Below are 17,927 nucleotides of genomic sequence, written 5' to 3' on the forward strand. Positions count from 1 at the left end.
AAATTTTTTTGTAAGTGCGCGTGTGTACGCGCGCGCGCGCACACACACACACAGGCACACACACGCCGTTTTCGGAGTCAGGTGGCCTGAGTTTGAATCCTCACTCTGCCACTTACTAACTTTGTGACTTCTGGAAAGTTATTTAAGCCTCTTTTTAAACCTCTGCCTTTTTTCTCTCTGTAATAGCATGACAACATCTACCTCACAGGAGTAATGTGAAGACAAAAAAAGAGTAACCGTGAAGTGTCTGGCATATAGCTTGGTAGATACTAAATAAATGTGCCTTTCTATGCCAATTTTAAAATGTTATTCTATGGTGCTAAGACAAAACAAGGAAAATTATGGCAAGCACACATCCATTCACTTGCTGTGGCAGGTCTGGAGACCACTTGCAATGGTGCAGAGAAAGAGGGCTGGTCACGTTTGCTGCCGTGAGCACCCATTGTTTCTAAAACTAGTTGGCCCATTGTTAGGTACGTAATGAAGATATGGTTAAGAGCTCAGCTGCTAACCAGAAGGTCAGCAGTTTGAATCCACCAGCTGCTCCTTGGGAAACCCTGTGGGGCAGTTCTGCTCTGCCTTGTAGTGTCACTAGGAGTCAGAGTCCACTCAGCAGCAGTGAGCTGGGTTTGGGTATTATTAAGTACACGTTGGAATTTTCGGATCTTTAAAATTTGGACATTTAGTTTGACGTGGTTCTGGGTACTAATTTTGAATGTCTGCCTGACAGCTGGAGGGGGAGGAGCCAGGTGAAGGCTGTAGAAAGAATAAATAAGGTTAATTGTGGTTGTCCTGGTCCAAGCAACTTTTCTTTTTTTTTAAGTCAAAGCAACACATCACATCCCTTTTAGTACACAGATTAACAAATGTCATTTACATTTTTTTTTGGTACTGTTACTTTGTTTAATTTTTTTTTTTCCTTCTTTTTTTGTGTTTTTCTCCAGCCTCCGTTCCATCCTTGACCCACCTTTGCCGTCTGGAAATTCGGTCCCGTCTAAAACCAGAACACCTACAATCTGATGGTTTTATCTGTCAGTTGCCACTTCCCAGAAGCCTTCACCATTACCTGCTTTATGCAGACGTCCTGAGGATGTACGAGGTCCCAGAGCTGCCAGTTACTCAAGATGGAGAAGTCAGTGAAACTCCTTAGCACGGCTCATTTCTGACTCTGAGAACTACCGAGGCGCAAGAGCCACGGAGGCCAAGTTCTTCATGATTTCAGAGTCACAGAAGAAGGTTTTTGTTTGTATGGTCGGTTGGGTCTTGAGGAGCAGTGGTTTAATAAAAATGTTTACAAACTGGGCTTCCCAGAAAGCAATATTGTACACCTCACTCACGTTACTTTATTGCAACTTTATTGCCAGTAGGTTTTATGCTGTAATATTCATTTGCCTGACGATTTTCTGCTTCATTCTGTTCATGAAGCATGATGCTGCCTTAGTGCTAAACATGACACATTTCCTTTCCACCTGTGGCTCTGTGTTTACCTGGTGCTAGCAGGTCAGAATGGAATGCGTAGAACCTCACTGGAAGTGTACAAAACCGTAGGGTTGAATCTCTGTAAAGGACTATGATTATTACCTTCTTTGTTTATAAAGGAACAAGCTTTCCTATCTTGCCATATTTCATTCTCATTTGTTAATTCAGTCACTTGTGAAGAACTGATTTTCATTGGCTTTTCACATGTAAACTCAGGGAAGAATTTTTTTTTTTTTAAAGAATATAGAAAATCAATTCTTTTGCTGATTTTTCTTTTTTGGGGGGTTCCTTTATGCTCTCTTTGGCAAAGGACACTCCATTTGTAGTCTGTAAAGGCAGGAACAGATGTGAACTCAAAGACGTGCTCAGTTGGAAAAAAAAATTAGGTCAGTATTGACAGAAACAATCACTCTGTCATAATGCTAATCAGGAGACTGTGACTGGCATTCCTATGACACCATCTTTCAAGAAAAACAGGTTTATGTTATGAGCTATGTAGTATCAAATACAAGATTCAAGCTCCATTCAGCCCCAGAATCAGAGGGCAGCTTTGATCCTATAAAGCAGTTGATGGCTAGTGCTGTGAATATCGTGGCTTTCCCTTATTATCTAGAGGTTATCAAACAATCCAGGAAACATAGACCTCAAAACCCAAGGTTTGTGAGGCACTGCCTCGTTGGCTTTATGGTTGCTCAATCTGAGTCTAGAGTCAGGAAGAACAAATCACTGGATCAAGTGAGATGTGGTAACAGGCTGCAGGGACCAACCTGGAGGGAGAGGATACGAAGGCATTACTGTCACAATAGTCAGCCAGAGATGGGGTGTCTGAAGGAGGCAAATCTTCTGTCCTTGTGGGGTTCTGTGGCTTAAAATAGATGGGAATGGGCCAGCTGGCTGCATCTCTGATAGGCCTTGTCTGTTTGACAAGAGCCATGATGAAGGTGAACCACATGATGGACGCTGTTAAGGTCCAGAGGGATGACTGAGCTCTTAGATTACAGCCATAGTTGCTGCCTGTGGGGCAGAGATGGAGTTCGAATGTGGGTGTACAGGCAGAAGTAAGGTGGTATATGCAAAACCAGGTACAAACTCTGATAACTAAATTAAAAAATCAAAGTCTGTATGTTCCATGTAGTATATTTTTAATGTTGTAATTTTTATTTTTCCAAATGTTAAGTCTCTGATTTTTAAATTAAGACCAGTTTTTGTTTTTGTTAAAGCCACATGTACATAGAATGTTTATATTTGAGGGTACATATTTTCCTTTGTTTTATTCATGTTCAAAAATACAGTAAACTCAACTATCCAGAACTTACCATTGAGCAATTGTTCTTAAAAATCTGAATACTGGCATTTCAGAAACATTTAAAAGCCCTCCGTGTTTAATACCGGTAAATGATTCCTTTTTACCGTAGTGCATAAAATGTGTCTGTCTTTTTAGAGAACTCATTTATAATGAAATGTTATGGTTCTCCTGACTTATAGCGAAGATGCAGTGAGAAGTCTACCTAGAAATATCTAAAGTTAGGAGTTACAGTTACAGCTGCTGATCAAAATGGTCCATCGAGTTTATGTGAATTTTAGGCACTGCCCTGTCCAATGCACAGTGTTGCTTTAATACTCTCGGTTTAAAGTCTGGTGAGGCTAATGAGAGCACCCTAATGCTGTAGTTCTTCCATGGTGCACATATGACCACCAAGTAGAACGCAGACCAGCTCAGATACACGCAATCAGTGTTCATAACAGCAGCCAAGAATTCACCTTGATCCGGTAAACATCCTTTGAGTATATTCCCTGCTGACCCTACCTGTCATTGAATATCTTTCTCTGAACATTTGATACGATTTTGGTAACCTTGGACACTGTTTTAATTCCCTCCTCATTTTGCCAAATAGCAAGTGTCTTGATATGCAGCGTTCCGGTGGCCTTCTTCCCAGAGATCACTTGCCCTCGTCCTGTGCCCATGACCACCTAAGGCAGTGATAATCCTTGGTTGGCAACCAAGATGTCATATTCATGTTGCATGACCAGCTGATATCTCTTAACTTCAGGTGTGCTCTTCCCACCTAAGCTCAACCTGTTAACCAGTATGAGAATGGTGATGTTTTATAAATGACTTGTGAGTGTCGCTTAAGGTACAATTGGGACACATATGAGTCTTTACTCCCTAAAATTCTGCTCTAACTTTGTTGGTCCTCAAAAGCTTATATCATGAGTAGTAACTTCAATAAGAATGTTTATAAATAACTGTCTTCTCTGGAACAGACTTGATGCTTCTATTAGGGTAGGACATAGAAAGATGTTGGGAAAATTCATCTAAAATTGCCCTTTCAACTTTATGCTTCCCTATATTTTCAGAGGCATATTTGCCTGATTATATCCCTTGATTAGTCACAGAAATATTTATTTGAAGGTGAATTCTTTGTATAATTATTGCCAGCAGGTGCCTGCTGCTATTGGGGAAAGATTTTAAATGGTGGGGAATGGCTGAAGGGTCGGTGATGCTGCTAGTAATGTGGCCATTTAAAATTTTGTGGTCAAGTGTTTTACATCTAACAATTTGAGGAAATAACCAGCAAAACTACACACTGCCTTTTCCAGTTTCATGAATCGATCTTCTCTATAGAGCAAATGAAATTCAGCTTATTGGCTTCATGTAAATACTCAGTGTAAAGAGCATCTAAAAGCTCAAGGATCCTTAAAACTTCTGTGAGCTGGAGACATAGTAATAGCACTTGGATACTGTTGTTGTTGTTGTTGTTGTTGTTAGGTGTCAAGTCAGTTCCAACTCACAGTGACCCTATATACAACGGATTGAAACACTGCCCCGCCCTGGGCCATCCTCCCAGTCACTACTGTTTGAGCCCACTGTTGCAGCCATTGTGTGAGTCTATCTCACTGAGGGTCTTCCTCTTTTTTTCTGACCCTCTTCTTTACCAAGGATGATGTCCTTCTCCAGGGACTGATCCCTCCTGATAACATGTCCAAAGTACGTGAGACAAAGTCTCATCATCCTGGCTTCTGAGGAGCATTCTGGCTGTACTTCTTCCGAGACAGATTTGGTCATTTTTCTGGCAGTTTATGGTATATTCAATATTCTTCACCAACACCATAGTTCAAAGGCATCGATTCTTCTTCACTCTTGCTTATTCATTGTCCAGCTTTCACATGCGTTTGAGACAATAGAAAATACCATGGCTTGGGTCAGGCGCACTTTAGTCCTCAAAGTGATATCTTCTCAATTTAACACTTAAAGACGTCTTTTGCAGCAGATTTGCCCAATGCGATATATCATTTGATTTCCTGACTGCCGCTCCCATGGGTGTTAATTGTGGATCCAGATAAAGTGAAATCCTTGACAACTTCAATCTTCTCTCCATTTATCATAATGTTGCTTATTAGCCCAGTTGTGAGGATTTTTGTTTTCTTTATGTTGAGGTGTACTTCCTACTGAAGGCTTTGATCTTCATCGGTAAGTGCTTCAAGTCTTCTTCACTTTCAGCAAGCAAGGCTGTGTCATCTGCGCATCACAGGTGGGTGCTATTACTTCCCCTGAATTTCCAGTACTAGAGCATTTGTCTTCTCCCTTCTCTCTTGCCCAAGCATCGAGTCACACATAACTCGGGTATCAAGACTAACATGAAGATGAAAGCCACACCATGAGATTCCATTGCTCATACCTCTGTACAGCCTGGGTCAGGTATCTGCAAGTAACTGAGAGTTGGTTTGCCTACATCGGGAAAGGAGTTCTGTGTTCTATTAAGTGGTAATTTTGGATCTCTGAGCGTTTGCCTATATGTTCCCTATAGGAGAAGGTAGTGTTTATGACTTCAGACAAATATGGCTCATATTTGAGGGCCAAGCGACTATCATGATACTTTTGTAAGAACCTTTTTTTTAATTGTGCTTTAGGTGAAAGCTTACGGTGCAAGTTAGCTTCTCATTCAAAAAGTTATACGCAAATTGTTTTTGTGACATGGGTCGCAATCCCTGCAATGTGTCAGCACTTTCCCCCTTTCCCTTTACACTCCAGGTTCCTGGCGTCCATTTGTCCTGGTTTCCTGTCTCTTCCTACCTTCTCGCCTTTGCTTTTGGCTAGGTATTGCCCATTTGATCTCATGTACTTGATTAAACTAAGAAGCACGTTCCCTACATGTGTTACTGTTCGTTTTATAGGCCTGTCTAATCTTTGACTGCAAGGTGGACTTCGGGAGAGGCTTCAGTTCTGAATTAGCAGGGTCCCTTTTTTAATTCTTAATAAACATTTAAGGAAAATTTACTTTTTCTGTGTGTGACTGGTTAGGTTTCTTGTTTTGCTTTCTTATTGTTTTTCTCTTTGACACCGAATTGTCTGTTTATCCTCATCTATATTTATTATTATTAAATGACAAATGGCCATTAACAGGTAAGACCTTGCAGTAAGTAAACTATGTTTTGTCCAAATCGGTAAAAACCTCTGATTTTAATGAGACAGATAACTGATTGTGCTTAGCAGTTCTGTGACATGTTGGTAGAAAAATGTATAGCTTCTATTTACAACATTTCTGTAATTCACACTGAGAAGAGGCCAGTCTGAATTATATTTTTATGGAAACATATACTTTGAAATAACTTGGATGCAGATTTAAAATAACTATCTTCCACAGTTAACTTTAGTGATAAAAATGTATTTAAATTTTAAAGAGCATCTATTTACTTCTTTCTATGCTAATAAAAATCTTAAAAAATTCTCATATAGGAGTAAGAATAGCACATTTTAGATGTCTGACTTTTTCATTATGGAAGAAATACATGATATTCAAGGGAAAATATTTTTATGAACTCAGAAAAAAAGACAGGAAGGGAGATGGAACCGTGGCCCCAGCACCCAGACCCAGTGTTAATGTTAACATATGTATCAGAATACTTTCTTTCAGTTTTTTTTTAATCTGCATATAAACTTGAGGACTTTGTTTTCACTGTTAAAATCATACCATTTTCGTAATTTTGTGCTCCGATCAACTTTTCCTTTATCATATTAATGATAAGTGCAACCAAGCTCAAGCCACGAGTTATCACAGATTTCTGGATGGGTAAGAACGAGAATCAATTCTGAGTGGGTTCTTTTCCTAATCACATCTGCGTAAAGCAGAGGAACCCGCTCTTCAGTTTCTAAAGGAAAGAAGGGAATGGAGGTGAGACCTTTGTGAACCTGCTCCAGTCGTCTGGTCTCAGCCCGGAGCAGTCAAGCAATGGTGTGTCTTTTGCCTTACTCTGTTATAACTATGTATGATATGTATTTTTCATGAAGGGATTTAAGCACCAATTGTTGCAGTAAAGATTAGTGTCTGCAGGATTTCTCTCTCTCGGCTTCTTTTTCACGCATAGCACTAATAGATGAAGCAGAACAGGTGGTAATTGCCGTTGGCGCACTGAGACTCGGGAATAGCATCTGTTTATCTCTTACCATCAAATGGTTAGCATAACCTTCTACTCACTGCCTTCCTATGTGAATGATAAAAGTCTATCATGAGTCATTATAAGCTTCTAACTGACTCTCTTCTTTTAACATGATGGAATAGGTGAAGAAGAAGGTCCATCTGGTGACTAAATATGACTGTGATTTGAGTGGAACAATTTAAAAAATGGTACGATACTTCTGAGGTTACTTTGGACTACTGGATCAAAAGATAGGTGCCAAAAATATCGATTCTAAGCCGGAGTATTTTCTTAAGTAGATGTGTACTCTGAATTTGGGTTCTGATACATTTAAAAATTGTTTACTTTGCATTATTTTAGGCAACAAAACATTCAAACCCTTATGGGCTTCATCTAGCTTTATGAAGCCCGTTCTTAAATGTTGCGGTGTGCTGTTTGCTTATGCGTGGTGATGTAAACGCATACCTACTCTTTTTGATCTTTTTATTATGGAAAATTTCAGGCATATAGACAACAGTGTAGTAAGCTTCCATATTCTCATCACCCAGCCTTAATAACTGTCAGCTGAGGGCCAACCTTCTTACTCTATCCCCACCAACTCCGTCCCTCCCTCTCCTGTAGTTATTATTTTAATATTGAGTACATAAATATTCATAAGTATTCCATCTAAAAAAAATTTATTTTTATTTTTTATTCCATCTTCAGTGTACATGGTAGCTTTTAGTCTAATTTACTGTCTTTTAGAAATTTCTTCCAGTGCTTTTTTGTCTGAATTCTACTCTTTAAGTATTAAGATTATAGATGCTGCTTTCTTTTTATTTGAATTTTCCAAATGTATCTTTTCCACCTTTTATTTTAACCTTTTTCTAAATCTGGTAGCTGTGTTTCTTCTAAATAGCATAAGGTTGGATTTTTCTTTGCTAGCCAATCCAGAAATACTTTCTTTTTGTAGACAAGTTAAGTTCATCAGATGAGTTAAGCCCATAGGTGAATTAAGTTCATTTACATTTATTGAAATGATCTTTATGTTTGGCTTCAGTTCTGTCTTATTGCTAAACACGTACACACACAGAAATACATATTCAGATATACATACAGTCTTTCACTAAAGCCAAACACAAAGTCCTTGTTGTCAGGTCGATTCTGACTCATATTGACCCCATAGGACAGAGAAGAACTGCCCCATAGGGTTTCCAAAGAGCGGCTAGTGGATTTGAACTGCTGACCTTTTGGTTAGCAGCCAAATACTTAACCACTTTACCACCAGGGCTCCAGTCTTTCACTATGGTATTTTAAGTTTATTTTCTTTTGATTTCCTACCATGAACAATATTGAAATTACCTAACAACTTCTTCTTACCTTCCCCTCCCTTTCCAAGCACCTCGTTTGAAGTGATTTGTTTTTCTACTTTAAAAATACTTCTTATATTTACTCCTTTCTCCCCCTCCGTTTTTTGTTATTTTTATATGTATTTGTATTGTGACAGCATATAACTTTTACATAATATACTGAGTCCCTTATAACAATCCTTTAGTCTTGGTTCTTTAGGTAAGTACATACTTAGTGATCCTCATTAGTTCTTAGGCCAGTCATTTTGATTTTTTAAGTCCTTCCTTAAGAAAGGCTGATGGAAAGGATATTTCCTGGGTTCTTGCATGTTCCTTACAGTTTATATGTGGCCTTTATATCTAAGGATAAGCTATGTTGGATATAAAATTCTTGGCTTACATGATTTTTTCCTTGGGTATCTTATATATATTATGCCATTGATTTTTTGACATTTAACATTATTGTCATGAAATCTGTTGTCAACCTGATTTTTTCCTTATATGTGACTTGGTCATTTGGCCTGGGTGTTCCAAGGATTTTTTTCCCCCTTTTTCTATGCAGTCTAATTGTTTACTAGACTATAGTTTCATACTGGCAGTTCTGGATTGATTTTCCCAGGTATGTGGTGTGACATTTCAATACACAGATTAGTTTTTTCTTTTTTTTAATTTAAATTGTGTAATAGTGTCTTTGAGTTCTATTTCTTTTGTTCTCTTCTTTAATGACTCCCATTATATATATTTTGGATCTGATTTGTCTACCTCTATATTGATCACTGTCTTGCAAATTTTTTTCATTTCTTTTTATATTTTTCAGTTTTTACTACTGGTATGTTTTAATGTAATTTTAGGTCATTCATTTTACAAACACTTATGGATTGCTTGCTTTTCTTATGTCATTGTGCTAGTCTTCCTAAAGACATGGCTCAGTCATATTAATACAATTCTGAGTGACTTTTTTCCTCATGCTTGCTTCAGGGACTACATCTTGGGCTGAATAGCAGCATAAAGTCCTAGCTAGGGCTGTGGTTTTGACCCCCTGCTCTACACTTTGGTATCTTCCAGAGGTGAGCATAGCAGTCCCTGTCTGGACTATTAGCAGTAGCCATTTAATACCTGCAAAGAAAGATTAATTCCTTTTATATAATCATGATAAATGGATAGGTTGTGTGGCTCTAGTTTACAAAAAAAGTGAAAGTTTTATGTTTATATCTGCCATTAACAAAGAAAAAAAGGAAACCACACAAAATCTGAATAAACTTCTATAAATTAAAAAATAAGTTATAGTTAGTAAAACAGTTGCTTCAAACTGGGAAAAGCTGTATGTAAAAAAAAAAAAAGAATATAAATAAGTAATTACAATTTTGTAAACACTCTCGAGAATTTTTTCGGAAGTCCTGCAACGTTATCTGGAAATACACATATTAAGATCCATGACTTATAAGAAACTTAAATTTGATATTAAATTTAAGGAAATACTGAAAATAATTGAGGTATATATTTGATGCATTAGAAACTGCCATTCAAAAACTAATATTAAATATAATTTAATGGTAAGGTCTAATTCACACTAGAATCTATATATGGAGATTAGTTTGGATCATACAAGAAAGAAGACAATAACACTTATTCTCAAAAATATGCCAGTACATTTTCTTCAAACAAAATGTCAGCAAACAAGAATTTTCACACAATGCATGGGAATAACCAGAACCTTTGTTAGATATAGCTTTTCAGTAACAATAATCTGAAAATTGGAATTATCAATTCAAAGATCAGTAAGTCTAAAATTTTAGAAAGTAGACTAGGTATTTAAAAAACAACAAACTATACCCGTTGCCATGGAGTCAATTTCGACTCATAGTCACCCTATAGGACAGAGTAGAACCCCCCATAGGGTTTCCAAGGAATGGCTGGTGGATTTGAACTGCCAACCTTTTGGTTAGCATCTGAACTCTTAACCATTGTGCCACCAGGGCTCTGACTATGTATTAGGAAGGGATTAAAAGATAAGGTCAGGGATTTAAAGATAAAGGATGGCAAAAATGTTTCTTCTTCAAACTCAAATAGCTCACCTCTGTACAAGTGTTGTATATATACAACTACTCCATTTTTATTTTATTGACTTCATATAATAGTGAAATCCCCGTAAGCAAACTATGGTATACAGATGGTGTCCAACTCAGAGAAGAAGAAAGTAAAAACATACTTGATTAACAGTTTTTATCCACACATTTTAGGCAGACAATTCATTTTTTTTTTTTTTGCTGAGATTTTAGTAGTGAATCCATAAATACAGGAAATATACTTCTTCACCATTAAAAAAGAAAACCAGACAGTGCCAACAGTAGTAGCTTAATTATTGGTATACAAGAAACACACAACACCAATGGGTTTTCTTAATTTTGCATTTTGAATATCATTATGTGCATTTATTTATTTCATTTTTACAGTTATAAACTTTCTAGCTGTCTTAGACAATGGCATTTACTGATTTTGAATCCCTTAAGAGATGTTGCTTTCAGTTGGAAACATTGTGTGTATGTATTTATGTTAAAAAAAAAAAAACTCAACACATGATCTGACAGATTCTTAAGATCAATAAAGGCTTATTTTGGAACATGGAGTTAGGAGAAAGGGGAGCAAACGAACTTCTACACACTGTCTTGTCGCCGGTTTGTACTTGCAGTGGTATCAGTCGTGGTTTTCGGAGGGAACCGTGTGGCTTCCACCTCCTAGTTGAAAAGATTAGATGCCATCATCAACACAAGGGTAGGGAGAGATGTAGAAAGGGGAGCGGGCAGGTGTTAAATGTCAATTTTTAAAAGCGTGCATTTCACACGCTTTCTAGGTACAGGATAAAAACAATGAAGACAAAATCTTATAATCAGAAAAATAAGTTGCAGTCAGATCAAGGCATATTAGCCAAATTAAGTTGTTTTAATAGATTGCATAAGTAGATGGTTAGGTCAACTCTTTAAGAGTAGAGCTTCATATCCAATTTAACATGTTTCAAATAAGATAGGCTTTTTCATTTGTTACAGGAAGGTCGTGTATCTGAATTTCCACTTGTGCACTAAGACCTTTAAGAAAAAAACATAGGGCATGAAGGGAGTTGCCATTTTTTAGCTGCAATGAAATATCACTAACCTCTTCGTTATATACCGTTTAAGTCACTATCAGAGGTGAGTGTACCATAAAGTCACCAGGTAAAAAGTACTAGTTCATTTTTTGTTTATTTGTATTTTTAATGACTGAAGAAACAAAAGAAATCTAAAACCATAACTGCTGGAAGAACCATTTGTTCTTGTGTGTCGGGTACCTCTCATCAAATATGACCTTGGCCTCCTGCCGGGCCTTGCATTTAAGAGCAGGATCTCTGAAGACATCTTTGTTGACGACAGTGTTGGCCAAGGGGATATCCACAGAGTACCTTATGGGCACGAGGTAATTATAGTTATAAACTTTCATATAATAGTTGATCTTTGACTTCTTGGCAATTTTCTTCTTGGCATAGCAGTTGTAACTTCGTGTGGATAGCAGTGGTTCCAGCCACCAGAGCATGGCAGCAGGGGCAGTCTGAGGTGCCATCATGGATATTCTTCATGATGATGGCTTTGTGTCCAGAGTATCGTCCCACTGGGACCACCACCACCTGTCCTGGTTTCATGAACCTGCCCATTTCAACAGTAACCACCCAGGCCAACAGCAGAAATAGCTAGTTCATTTTTAATTAATAACTTGAAATTGCTCCTGCTCCCACCCCATCATTTCTTTTTGAACTAATTTTTTTCTCTTTTTTATGTGTGTTTCTCTTAAGGTATATTATACATTATGTATGTTGACTGTTGTGTTCCTTGCAGTTTAGTCTTTATTTCTAAAATGATTTTTTCCTTTAAAAATATTTTTTTCTAATTTTTTTCTTTTCTCTTGTCAAATCTCTTCAGTTTCCACATATGAGTTTTGAGTTTTTAAAATTATGATTTAACTTGTGTTTTAAAGTCAGGAAAGGTGTCCATCAGGGTTGTATCCTTTCACCGTACCTATTCAATCTCTATGCTGAGCAGATAATCCTAGAAGCTGGAGTATATGATGAAGAACAGGGCATCAGGATTGGAGGAAGACTCATTAACAACCTGCGTTATGCAGATGACACAACCTTGCTTGCTGAAAGGGAAGAGGACTTGAAGCACTTACTGATGAAGATCAAAGACTACAGCCTTCAGTATGGATTACACCTCAACATAAAGAAAACAGAAATCCTCACAACTGTACCAGTAAGCAAAATCATGATAAATAGAAAAAGATTGAAGTTGTCAAGGATTTCATTTTACTTGGATCCACAATCAACAGCCATGGAAGCAGCAGTCAAGAAATCAAAAGATGCATTGCATTGTGCAGTGGGCTGCAAGAGATCTCTTTAAAGTATTCACATGCAAAGATGTCACCCTGAGGACTAAGGTGTGCCTGATCCAAGCCATGGTGTTTTCAATTGCCTCATATGCATGTGAAAGGTGGACGATGAATAAGGAAGACGGAAGAAGAATTAATGCCTTTGAATTATGGTGCTGGCGAAGAATATTGAATATGCCATGGACTGCCAAAAGAATGAACAAATTTGTCTTGGGAGAAGTACAACCAGAATGCTCCTTAGAAGCAAGGATGACGAGACTGTGTCTCACATACTTGGGACATGTTGTCAGGAGGGATCAGTCCCTGGAGAAGGACATCATGCTTGATAAAGTAGAGGGTCAGCGAAAAAGAGGAAGACCCTCAGTGAGATGGATTGACGTAGTGGCTGCAACAATGGGCTCAAGCATAGCAACAGCTGTGAGGATGGCACAGGACTTGGCAGTGTTGCCTCCTGTTGTGCGTAGAGTCAGTATGAGTCAGAACCGACTCAACGGCACCTAACAACAACATCATTTTCTTAATCTCTGTTAGCTCATTTAGAACTATTACATTTCTCCCCTTTTTGTGGGCATGTGTCTCTGGCATGCTTTTATTATCCATAAAGATGTTCTTTGGCTACTTATTCTCTCTTATTTTTACCTTAACATTTTTATGAGATTCAACCTTTCTCTCTTGCTTTTTTTTTTTTTCAGTGCCTTAAATGGATATTTTCTAGTATGCCATTTTAATTCCTTTTGTTTTTTCTTTTACATATATTTTTGAGTTATTTTCTTAGTGCTTAACCTGTGTGTTACAATTAATTTATAACAACCACCAGCTAGCCTGTGGATGATTCCAACTCCCAGTTGGAATCATCTCAGCTGATTTCGTGTGGGCAACAGATGACCTTTCTCCACTAAGCTGTGCTTAAATTGCCTATTTATGAGCCAAATAAAGATTGTACCTTAGTGTGAGCCACTCCATTTGTGTGTGGTTTTTGCTGCAGCACTAGATAACTGGAAAAGATTTTAGTATCTAGAAATGGCATGCTACCATAGCAAAAAGGATAATGCTTATGGCCATGGTCTTGGGACCAGGTGGTCAGTGGAAGAAACATCAGTTTACATGAAGAAAACAATTCCTGTTTTGAGTTATCGCCATCCGCCTCTACCCAAATTTCAGATATGTGAGGAAGATAAGTGCTGTCATTGTTTTAATCCACTAAGTTTGGGGTGGTTTTTGAAGTAACAGTACCCATCACCAAGTACACATTATGTAGTTCAGCCCGTAGCCAACGTTGTTTCATCTATACCCCCACCTACCGCCCAACTAATTGGAAGCAGATTCCAGACGTCATACCATTTATTTTATACACCAATACATACACACTCTTTTAAAACAACATAAACACAGTGTTTTTTATCACATCTACAGTTCGTTAATATTGCCAAATAACCAGTGGATGTTCAGCTTTCCCTTATTAATATTTTTTTATTTGCTTGAATCAAGATCCAATTAAAGAAATTTATTATAATTGATTAATGTGTCTTTCAATCTCTTAAAAAATCTACAAGTCTTCCCAGCACTTTCAAGGCTCTGCTTCGTAAGACTTTAGCAAGTTTGTAAAGATGAACGTATAGCCTTAGATAGCTTAGTGGGAAAGAGATGTGTATACACAGAGCCTTTGAAACAAAGAATAATGTGATTAAGAGTTGGACAAATAAAGATTTGAGAAAAGGAAGAGAAAAGTTTTATCATCTCCAGGCCATAAATGACTGTGGTATTTGGAGAGGTCTCTGCAGGGCAGAAAACAGACAAAAATAAAGGATGGAAAGAACGGAAACCTCCACGAAGTTCCAGGGGACTTTACAGATGTCAAGACGAGCAAGGCAAAGAAGTGAAATCTCTGTTTTTCATGGTTTTCCTTAGAACAACTCCACTTGAGATTATTATTGATCCTTGCAACCTGCTTGAGCTTTCATTCTCACAGTACTCAGTTATCCAGGTGCAAAAGCTCCTAAAATGGTTTGCATCACAGGCTCTCAAAATGACAAAGGAGACCTATGAAACTGAGATGTTACTCCAGGGGAAGAGGGATGTGAGAGGAGTTTTGCTATAACAAGAGCAAGCATAAGTATTTTAAGTGAGATTTGGACTGAAAGGGGGAAACCTCAGCACAAGGCATTTTTGCCCATTCTGTGTTGGTGGTACGATTTCTTGGGTAATGCATGCAAGATCAAAATTAAGCTTATTGATTTCTTGGTTTGCAAAAAACACAAATACTACTGGTCTTGACAATCCTTTAACAACATCTCCAGAGTATTTATAAACCTAAATGAGGTAGTTTTAACTGATTCAGAAGGTAGTTTATTCATCGTGTCCTATTTTAATCCCCTAAAGACTTACTGCAAGAAATAGGGTATATTTATGACCTGTGACTAATACCTAGTAATTATGATGGACAATGACTTTTCTCATTTAAGAGCTACTTGAGGAAGGAGTAAGACCTTCCATGGTCAGTCGGGCATCTTTAAAATCTAATAAATTGCTATTACTGCTTCAGTAATAAAAATGTAATGGCTTGTTAGACATAAAAATTGCTCAAAATTTATTTAAAGACAATTTTGGGGTCAGAATGGGAGATTTACACATGTGATCATCCTGTTGATCAAGGTGAAAATGAATGACCTGCTTTTAGTAAAAATGTAAGAGGGCATGATTGTTTCATTTTTATATGTTAGGAGCCTTGGGAAGATATTAGATATTGGTGGTATCTGCAATTTCACAGCAATTACCCTACAGTGGTGGTTTTCCTTTTTATATTCTTCTAATGGTGTGGGCTTTGGAGGGATACAGAGGAGGATAAGGTGGAATGAGTGCTGGGAATCAAATGGCTATTTCTTGTCAGACCTACAGAATAGCATACCCAGGCTCTGGGGAGGTGTATGTAGTCAGAACTTGTTTCCAGGGTCTTTGAGTCCAAATAGGATCAGCCCTGGGGTCTGAGACAGCCCACGCACTTGCTCACTGGCACCTTAATTTTATCTAAAGGTCAGGATGTGACTAATCCATTAATTTGTCCTGTTCTCACTTTTTAAATGTCACATTTACCACCCCCAAAATTGAAAGCTTCTTAGTTACCTGTTATAGATTGAATTGTGTCCCCCCAAAATATGTGTTGAAATTGAAAGTCCTGTACCTGTAAATATGACCCTGTTTAGAAATAGGTGTTTTCTTTGGTTATGTTGGAGACCCTGGGTGCTTAATGCACTCAGCTGCTGGAGGTTGGAGGTTCAAGTTCACCCAGAGGTGCCTCAGAAGAAAAGGCGATCTATGAAAAAAATCAGCCACTGAAAGCCCTGTGGGGCACAGTCCTACTCTGATAGCCATGGGTTCTCCATATGTCAGAATCTACTTGATGGCTCCTGTTTTTGTTATGTTGATGAGGTCATTCCAGCGTAAGGTGTATCCTAAACCTATTACTTCTGAGTTATAAAAAGAGCAGAATAGAGACACACGGGGAAGACAGACAACAAGGAATGCCAATGATCACCAAGGATTGCTGGCAGTGACTAGATGCTGAAATAGACATGCATGGGAAAGCTGGGCAACGAATAAGGAAGACTGAGAACTGATGTCTTTGAATTATGGTGTTGGCGAAGAATATTGAATGTACCATGACCTGCCAGAAGAACCAACAAATCTATCTTGGAAGAAGTACAACCGGAATGCTCCTTAGGAGGGAGGATGGCGAGACTTTGCCCTATGTACTTTGGATATGTTATTAGGAGGGACCAATCCCTGGAGAAGGACATCATGCTTGGTAAACTAGAGGGCCAGCAAAAAAGAGGAAGACCCTCAATGCAATGGATTGACCCAGTGGCTGCAACAGTGGGCTCAAACATAGCAAGGATTGTGAGGATGACTCAGGACCGGACGGTGTTCTTTCATGAGTTGGAACGGACTTGATGACACCTAACAACTACAACAACATGAAAATATTGAATGTCTGCTGTGTAAAAACCTGGCACTGCTGACAGGGTATACAGTAAGATCCTCAAGAGGCTGGGAGAGTAGCATCTGTTCACTAAGAGTTTTCACCGTGCCAAAGAAGACAAGTACACATGCAAGCACAACAGGAAGAACTAAAGTGTGAGGGTGTATTGTGAATTGATAGCCAGAAGGAAGGAAACTTCCAGAAGAAAGGGAAAAATTGCAAACTAATGTTTTGGCAAACCTAATTATGGATAAACAGCTTCTATCTTCCTCCTTTCACCTCGGGCTCCCACACTTGTCCATACGCCATGTTCTACACAAAACATTCAGTGACCAAGGCTACAGAACACTGAAGCACTATGCTTCTTTACAAAATGGCTAGGAATCTGAGAAGCCACCAGGTCTCCTTCACCATTCACTAGCTGTGTGCTATTACCTATGAATTAAGTGGCCCTGGTGGGGCAGTGGTTAAGCTCTTGGCTGCTAACCAAAGTTCGGTGGTTTGAACCTACCAGCCGCTCCGTGGGAAAAAGATGTGGCAGTCTGCTTCTGTGAAGATTTACAGCCTTGGAAACACTATGGGCAGTTCTACTCTGTCACCTGGGGTCGCTATGAGTCGAAATTGACACGACGGCACCTAACAAGAAGAAGAAGAAGCCATAACTGGTAATAGTGAAGGAGCCTGCCCCAGCTGCTGCTGCCTCACAGCATAGTTGACAGCAGTCTGAGTCCTACTGGGCTCGTGAAGAGAAGCCATATAAACATTTATTTCACCACTTCCTCCTCATTTCTTTCCATTGACAGGGATAGGCGAGGGGAGAATGTAGAAACAAAGAAGGCCCCTGGGCATGGGGTGCTTTCTCTAAGTTTCCATGCTCTTCTTTGGTCCTGCCAGGAAAGGAAGGGGAGAGGGCTCCTCTTTCCGTTTAGTGTATCGTAATTGCCGGTGTATAAGAGGCAGGTTGCCACCCCCTTCTCACCTAACAATGTAGCCAAACATTATCCTGTATCTAGTGCCCCATCTTATAAAAGCATTGCAGCAAAAGGTAGAATTTTCAGACCCAATCAATACTCTCAACAAAAGCAAGGGGCCACAGGCCACACAGCTGATCAAGGCTGTCTGGGTTTTTCCACTAAAAATTTCAATGTAAACATTTTACTAGTATAACCTTAACCACGTACCAGTATTTGCTGATACCAACGAATTTCTTTTGGCTATTTTATAAAATTTTTTGTTGTTGTTGTTAAGAATTAGTATTCTGGCATAAAATATACTCTATTTTACAAACAAAATGCTTTTTTTCCTCTCTAAAG

General features: G+C 38.5%; 2 protein-coding genes across 3 annotated transcripts in view; one reads left to right on the forward strand and one right to left on the reverse strand.

Moving 5' to 3' along the window:
- Nucleotides 1-9,641, forward strand: part of ASB3 (ankyrin repeat and SOCS box containing 3) — a 119,252-nt gene extending 109,611 nt beyond the window's left edge. For both annotated transcript variants that reach the window (XM_064277094.1, XM_064277093.1), the window contains exon 10: nucleotides 945-9,641. In XM_064277094.1, the coding sequence (XP_064133164.1) occupies nucleotides 945-1,150 (206 nt within the window). In that variant the 3' untranslated portion in view covers nucleotides 1,151-9,641. The remainder of the gene's footprint in view (nucleotides 1-944) is intronic.
- Nucleotides 9,642-11,193: 1,552 nt separating this feature from the next.
- Nucleotides 11,194-12,007, reverse strand: LOC135228696 (large ribosomal subunit protein eL27-like). The gene is given in 3 exon segments (XM_064277103.1): nucleotides 11,194-11,737; nucleotides 11,740-11,766; nucleotides 11,769-12,007. Coding segments are annotated over 3 exon segments (405 nt in total). The 5' UTR covers nucleotides 11,908-12,007; the 3' UTR covers nucleotides 11,194-11,498.
- Between the last annotated feature and the right edge of the window lie 5,920 nt (nucleotides 12,008-17,927).

Source organism: Loxodonta africana, chromosome 26 (genome assembly GCF_030014295.1).
Source record: "Loxodonta africana isolate mLoxAfr1 chromosome 26, mLoxAfr1.hap2, whole genome shotgun sequence".
In the NCBI taxonomy this organism is placed as follows: domain Eukaryota; kingdom Metazoa; phylum Chordata; class Mammalia; order Proboscidea; family Elephantidae; genus Loxodonta; species Loxodonta africana.